The following is a 7920-nucleotide window of genomic DNA, read 5'->3' as shown; positions in this document are numbered from 1 at the left end:
ATATTTTGCAACACCCACTCTTAAAGTCAACACTCACAATCTGCTGTGAGTATGTGTTATGACGTTTTAGTCCTTGCAACTTTATCGCACCAGAAATTGCATCATATTTCAGGGGAGCGCGACAAAATATAAAAATACAAAGTTCACAAGCAGCCAACTTTTTTACCTGTCTCGCCCACCGCGCCCGCACAGCTCAGTTACACCTCAGTCAACAGCAGTGGCAGCAAAAACAACATCAACACATGTCAAGTAATAGGTAGAAGCCGAAGAAGAACGAACAAGTAGTTGTGCACAACTTCTTGTGGCGGCCACGTTGCGTATGAGTAATGCTAGACAAAGTTGAAACGGCTTTTAAGAAATCGCTTGCCATCGAGTTTATTAAAACGTTATGCGCTTGAATTATAATTTATAATGGCACCGGGTCGCCTTTTACAGCGCAATCCTTGGCATAATTTTGAAAATTCTGAGATAAATGCGCAGAATGCACATAATTAATGAAAGACCAAATGTCGTCTTCAGCAGCGTGTGCAGCACCAGCATTCTGTAAGAGAGCAAACAAAGTGTAATTAAAAAGTACTTAGTGCACGCTCTCTGTTTCGTTCTCTCTCCCTCTCTCTCTCTCTCTCTCCGTGTCTCTGTTTGTCTCGGGTCGGCAACTCACCTGCGATAAATAGTTTTGCGCTGCTGTAATTTATTATCGTTAGCGTTATCCTTAAAGAAGTAGCGCCTGATGCCGCTCAGATACGAGCGAAAATATTCACTCCAATTAATCGTTGCTATGTTGAACTGCAGCTTCTCACGCTCCCCAACGGGCAGACGCTCGTTCAATTCGTCAATGTTGCGATGCGCAAACTTCCATTCCTTGAGCCCGAACCAGGCCATCATATTGATTATGCGCGAGATTTTCCGATATGCCTTCACGTAGCTAAAACAACAACAAAAACAAACAATGCCGGGCTATCCGTATTGATGACCCGCTGCTAATTGAGACACACACAAACTGCCAGGCCAGACAGCTCAGGTGCTTTATAAGTAATGGGCAAATGGCTTTGGTAATGCGCTCTAATTGCAATTTGTTAAATATAACGCATACGACAGGTGGCATTATTTGCAGTTATAACATCGAGCCAATTATACTCTAATAAACTCTATTGGTTTACTCAAATCGGAAACGAACGTTGAACAGGTTTAGTTAGTTTACGAACGACTAAGCCGTGGCATATTTATTTAAATTCAGGTTTGGCTGAAGAAAAAATAACATTTATTCATATATCTACAAATAATGTAGCCAAATTTGTAGTTTATAGTTTAAGTATTAAAATGGAACGGAAGCTTTGGGCAGGCATTGGATAGAAGCCTGAATCGAAGCACCGAAGACTTATCTTAAGCTTGCAACCTTGAAGCAAATTGAGTCTTAAGATATAGGTTAAAGATCAGAGTCAAGTCGCCTAGCATAGCTGATATGCGCGCTTTGAGATCAGCTGGAAAGCATGGAATTGCTTTTCAATGTTGCGTTTAAAATCCGTTCAATGTAGCGCACCCGAAATCCACAATAGCATCAACTAACTTAGGGCACACACAAACTAACTCAATAAAACGCTATTTGTGTGTGTGAGTGTGTGTGTGTGTGTGTGTGTGCCAGGCACTATATCGATATCCCCGGCCCGGTTGTGTGCGTGTACTTACATGCGCTTTTGTCCGGTGGCCATGGCAATTAAATCTAAAATATAAGCTGGGATATTGTGCAAGAAAAATGCAATTGCACAATGCAGAGGCTTCGATGGTATTATAACGTACGAGAAGCACCTGTGACAATAATGCGGTCCAATGGGTTCGTTGTCCAAGTTGGGAGTCGTTGTACCAACGCGATTGCCATTCGATTTGGTTGGATTTTAGTTGCCGGTTTTTTCGTTTTTCGTGTTTTCCGTGGTTTGAGGTTTTGTTATCCAGTTTGGTTGCCGACGCGTCGCATGTTTGGTAGGTTTTTCGTTTTCCATTTTTTATTTTTTTTGTTGGGTGAATGGGAGTTAAGGTTTGGCATGTGTTCGGTTTCATTGTTTCAAGGTATTAGCAGAGTGTAGATAAATTTTCCAAAATGTTCGCCACAGAGAAATAGAGACATATTTAAGCATTTGGATTAGACATGCATGCAATATGGCAATGGTTCGTGCGGATAACGTTCCACAATAAAGAAATTCAACAAAGAATATGTATTTATATCAACAGCATGCAGTACAAGTACCCACACGAGTTGTGTGTGTGTGTGAGTGTGCTTAAGCAGTTGCCAGACTCACCAAAGCGACTTGTCGAATGGCTCGTGAAAGCCCTGACGCGACAGGTGCATGTACTGGCCCCAGGTAATATTGTTCACATCGGATACGTAGTTGTAAACGGGTAGCTCTGATTTGCCATCTAGTTGATTTTCACTCTGTTCAAATCTAAAATATTATTTGATTAAAAGAAATTTGTTTTTATAAATGATTAATTTATAATTAAATGGCGTATGGGAATATAAATAACTCTCATTAAGCAATTCTAACAACTGATATTGTAGCTGAGTATGGAACAAATTGCCAGAATATTCTCTGCTCGAGTAACCAATTAAGGCTCTACAATAATAAATGGAACCATAAGCAAATTTAACTGGGCTATTTCAGGCACGGCGAAGCTTTAATGCCCTTATAGATAGCAGATATGTGAGCAGAATAATAAAGCTCGCAATTGGTGAGTTTGATTATCATATCTTCTCAGTTGTAAGCAACCTACTTAAACAAATAAATAATATGTTTGGTCAAGATATCTTATGAAACCTCGTTCTTGACCTTTTGTCATAGTAGTGAGCAGACATCCAAAGGGGGCGCTCATTGATGCTCAAATTAATTCCATAAAAGGAACCGTGAAACGTGCTCACGCTGAGCCCGTTTCCTTTATGCGTTACAAACCTTATTTAAAAACCAAAATACGCTCTGCAAGTTATAAGAAAGAACTGTAAAATAACTATAATTGCATTTAAGATGATAAGCTGCATAAAGTTGACTAAGCTAAGTTGGGTAGCGAGAACCAAGTGAAATGAATAGCTCTTAAATTAGATCAAATATATCAATGTCAATAAACTAGCAGCATGTTTTAAATATTTACTAAACAAGTCTTTTATACCCAAACTGTGTTTAAATGTGCGCTTTAAAGGCAAAATGTACTCACCTTCTGGCAATATCCCAGGCGGATGCTATCATTGCATTCACCACATAATCGGCGGGCGCCATATTTGACTTGCAGCTAGCTGTGCCGTAAATGCAACGTACGAGTCCCCGGGCTGACCAAGTGCATAAACCTGATGGCCCGTACAAATTATCAGTCCAGCCGGGAAATGGATCCTTGTACGTTGACATTACTGCAAATAAATAAGAATTAATGGCTGCTTTGTTGGACCAGAGACCGGAGACCGTTGTTGTTGATTTTAGACAACGCCAAAAGCGATAATGGTCCCCCTAGCCCAGCAAAAACAAAAACCAAAAAATAAAAAAATAGAAAGCAAACTAAATTCCCCTCCTCTTGAACCCAATGCCAACTGGTAGCTGATATGCCTGAGTCCCAATTGCAAGTTTTGCACTTGAACCTGTTTTTTTTATTTTCATTGCTATTTGCTGCTGCTGTTGGTGGGGGCAGCCAGGATGCAGCGCAGGATACTAGGATGCTTTGGCATTTTTGTGTTAAAATAAATGAAAATTTGTTTGCGCTTTGTTACCGAGCTGCAGCTGTAGCTGGAGCTGGAGCTGTAGCTGAAGCTGCTGCCGTATGGCTGCGGCTCTAGATGAAGTCGGGGCTCTGGAGTCCGGGCAAGTCAGGCATGCTCTGACTTTTTGCTGGGCTTTGTTTTCGTTACGTTTCGTTCGTTACGTTACGTTGCGTTTCGTTGCCGTTGCAAAAATTACAACAACAACAAAAATATGGTGTGGGGGGTGGCAAAACTTTTTTTCCACATTCATTTATCTGCTAAACCATGGCACACTCTTCGACTTTGGTAGCGAAATGCAACGTTGTTTGCTATTTTTCACAAAAATTTTAAATATTCCTTTTTCTAGCTGCCACTGATCCTTTGGGGCTCGTGTCCAAGTCGAAGGCAGCTAGCTGGCTGCAGCATTGCGAATAATTTGTTGTGCGCAATCTAACAAGTTTCTTGCATGCCCAGGGGTATTTTGGGCTAATTATCTGACAATTAGTTTGTGAAGTCAACTTTAAAACCGCAAACTAGCTACAAAAAACCGTCTTTCACCCACACTTACCGATGGGCGGCCGAAATATGCCCGCGGGCATATGAAAAGCTCGATGATTGACCAGATTTTCAGCGCATTTCTTGGTCATCGTATACGTATTTGGCATTTGGCCAATTAGGCAATGACGCAGCTTCTCCAGCGTTTCATCATCGAAGGTGCGATAGATCTGTAAACGAGACTCCATCAATTCCAATTGCCAATCATTGAGTGTTCTTTTTAATTAAAATAAAAATTGTTGTTAAGCCAATCAGATCAGGCGGCAGAGGCACGTTTAAAATAATTATAATATTCATGAGTGCTGTTTGCCTGTTTGTTCTGAAGTGCAGGGCATATACGAATATAAAAGCTACCCTCTACCATTCCCGGCTAGGCTTATAAGTGCTGCAGCAGCGCTCAACTTACCTGCATGATTTTTTCGTAGCCAATTTCATTCTCATACACTTGTTCCTTGATAAATTTGCGATTGCAGTTGCAGTACAGTGTCGAAATGTGCACGAATGACTGCGGGCCGCAAATCGGGCAGGGGAGGGCGCGGGGGTTGGCAGTGGGAGCGGCATCGGCATCGGATGAGGCAGCATGTCGAATGTTGATTGAATTGTGTTGAAATTGTTTGCACACCGCAGCCGTAAAAATATGCAACAGCATAAAAAGCAGTATAGTAAAAAAATAAACACAAATATACCCAACCAACACACACACGCACACCCAATTGCAAGGGCAGTTGTAAATATTAAAATGCATACACAAATATTTCCCATGCAGACATGTACAATATGTATCTTGGTTACTTGAATGCGATATGCGAATATTTGACTTAATATCACGCAAAAAAAGTCCATGACAACCACAATTCGTAAATACTGCGGCTGGATTAAACATAAACAGTCGGTAAAAGGCAGCTCGTGTCTTGCCAAATATATTACACAACTTTAAGTAATTAAAAAGAACATTAATATAGCCTTCAAAACGGTTCGAAAATGGCTAAAAAGAAGCTGAATTTGTGTACAAAATCTATATAATTTTTTAAGACTGAAATCAAAACAAATAAACAAAAATTAAAATTAAATGAGAAAAAAATTGAGTAGTACTTTTTGGAGTAGAAGTTGGTGAGTGAAATATTTAAATCTTATTTAGTTTCTTCTACAAACATTTAAATAATTTTTTTGTGGTATTCAATGTAAACGATTCGAAAATTGAAATGATTTTAAATCAAAGAAATGAATAATTGAAAAAATGTTAAATTTCAACTAACATATTTTATGCATATTTATACATATTTTCCATGCAGAATTGAAACAAATATTTTCCCGATCTGCTTTTTCTATATACTAAAATTTCTATGCAAAATTAAAGCAAATATTTTGCCGTCTTGTCTCTTCTATATTCTGAGTTCTAGATTTCGTTTGGTTACATATTTGATTCGAGCTTGGGTATGCTCGAAATAGACACTTACTTACCTTCAACTGCTTCATTTGCATAGCCAAATCGAGTATCTTCTTGGTGCCCAGGACATTAATGTCAATAGCATCGCTTAGTTTCTCATTGAATTTTACCGAGGCGACAACATTGAAGACAATCTAGACAGCGAAACAAACAAAAAATGTAATGAATATTAAAATTGAACCAAAAAAACGATGCCAACAACAACAATTGTGCAACAAGAGTGCATGCAAAATGCACGAGTAGAGCATGCAAAACAGAAGCGTTTGCAGGATGCAGTTGGTTTTGAGCCCATCCTGTTGGCTGCATTCGGCGATAACCTCAAAGTCAGCACGGACACGGGACACAGGACACAGGACACAGGACACAGGACATGGCTACACATGCAACTGCTGCATTGAACATCGACAAAAAAGCAATTTTAGTTTTAAAACAGCGCAAGGACTAAACGCTACGAATCCTGCCGACTGCAACACATGGGGAAGAGAGTGACTTGTATGCAAAATGTTTTGCAAACAGCAAAAAAAAATACAAAAATATAAATAAAAAGAAAATGGAAAATAGAACTAAAACGCCGAACGGATGCGACTGGCAGGACAATGGCTCGCGCACGCCAAACACTTGAAGCATGCACAGGAATTTTCATTTATTTATATATTGTTTTTTATAACCAGCAGCAGGAGCCGCAGGACTACCAGCAGAAGCAGCAGGCACACACATATTCATAGTACGACGTGCCGAGTTTCAATTTTTGTTGAAAAGTACAAAATATATATTTTGTGCCTTGGCTTCACGGTGTGAGTGACTGAGTGTGTGTGTGTTGTACAAAGAAAAATCATAAAAAGGAAATAAACTGACTGCATGCTGTTGTCGTAAACATGGCGCCTGCCTTTGGCAGGCAGCGCTACGTAACGTAATGCACAAACAGACAAATAGACAGAGCGACAGAGAGACAGACAGATAGACAAACAGACTGAGCAGGCAAACAGACAGACAGACAGACAGACAGGATAGCAGGCCAGATCCTACCCAGATAGGCAAACACACAAAAGTTTCACACAAAAGTCTATTGATTGAATTGCCAACAGAAACAGGCAACAAAACTCCAGCTCCTCCAATCGAGTGTGCGAATGGCAATACTCACTTGGACCTCAGACGAGAGCATTGCACGGTCGGCGGCATCAATGTCCAGGTCGATGGCACTGTAATCAGCGCGTATCGGATGTACCTTCTCCAACAGCTCCGGTCGCTCCACGCGCATTGTACTGAATATCTGCAATAGCAACAAGAGCAGCAGCAGCTCCATTGAGTTTGCATTGTTCACAGCCAGGTGCCGATTGTGGTGGGGGTGGGGTGGGGTCTGGAGTCGATTGACGGGCGGCAACTCATTTCCTCAGATCGCTATTGACTTACCGATTCATTGAGGAATCCCTGCAAACGCTCCTGCACGCTCATGTTGTCCTTGCTGCGTATCAGCATGTAAATTTTACGCAAACCAAAGGCGCGCAACAATTTCTCGGTTAGCACTTTGCCCACAAAACCCGTGCCACCCGTAATGAGCACCGTTGCATCCGTATAGAAATCCGTAACCGGTGTCGCTGTGGGCGTGCCCAAACCACCAACAGCAGCAGGAGCAGCATCGATATTCGTGCCAGTGCCAGTGCCATGGCTCATTGTGTATGCCTCGCAGTATTCCGTGTTGCTGCCACTGCTGCGACGCGAAGAGCTTGTCGATGAGAAAGCCTTGCGGGGCGCTGCAATTGTCAATCATATGGTCGGGAGTTGGAAACCAGCGTGTTGTAACTTTTTCAATATGTACAAGGCACAACACACTTCCAATGGTTCTACTGATTCTCTATCAAGGCTGCAAGCCGGTTCGAACCCCGAATTTCAATTCTGAGGTGGGATACAGGGTGTTGCAACTTTTCAATATGCGTTTCACAGTTTGTAGAAATAACAACTGCCTTCCGAAGGTTCTGCTGATTTTCTATCAAAACTGCAAGCCGGTTCAAACCCCAAACTCCCATTCATCTTAAGCCAAACTACTTTTTAAAAAAATTTGTTAAACACAAACGAAAATAATTTAGGCCACATATCGTCTAGCCATATTTGGTATGAAAATATATATGGATTGAAATATTTTGAGAATAAATGGGCAATTGTAAACTTAAAACCAGGTTTCCAGGTTGTGGAAAATCAGCTTCAC

At 41.0% G+C, this 7920-nt stretch overlaps 1 protein-coding gene across 1 annotated transcript; it reads right to left on the bottom strand.

Moving 5' to 3' along the window:
• Positions 1 to 398: 398 nt before the first annotated feature.
• On the bottom strand, positions 399 to 7464 carry LOC135433826 (fatty acyl-CoA reductase wat). The gene is made up of 10 exons (XM_064690077.1): positions 7128 to 7464; positions 6859 to 6987; positions 5732 to 5851; positions 4677 to 4775; positions 4284 to 4440; positions 3202 to 3391; positions 2295 to 2438; positions 1687 to 1806; positions 662 to 925; positions 399 to 541 (listed from the first exon to the last, which is right to left on the bottom strand). Exons 1-10 carry the CDS (start codon positions 7386 to 7388, stop codon positions 430 to 432), a joined length of 1596 nt encoding a protein of 531 aa, XP_064546147.1. The 5' UTR covers positions 7389 to 7464; the 3' UTR covers positions 399 to 429.
• Between the last annotated feature and the right edge of the window lie 456 nt (positions 7465 to 7920).

Source organism: Drosophila montana, unplaced genomic scaffold (assembly GCF_035044405.1).
Source record: "Drosophila montana isolate Dmon_TW-CO22-7 unplaced genomic scaffold, ASM3504440v1 contig_3231_1, whole genome shotgun sequence".
NCBI lineage: Eukaryota > Metazoa > Arthropoda > Insecta > Diptera > Drosophilidae > Drosophila > Drosophila montana.
The sequence above is the reverse complement of the archived record's forward strand: the minus strand, read 5'-3'. Positions and strand labels throughout refer to the sequence as shown.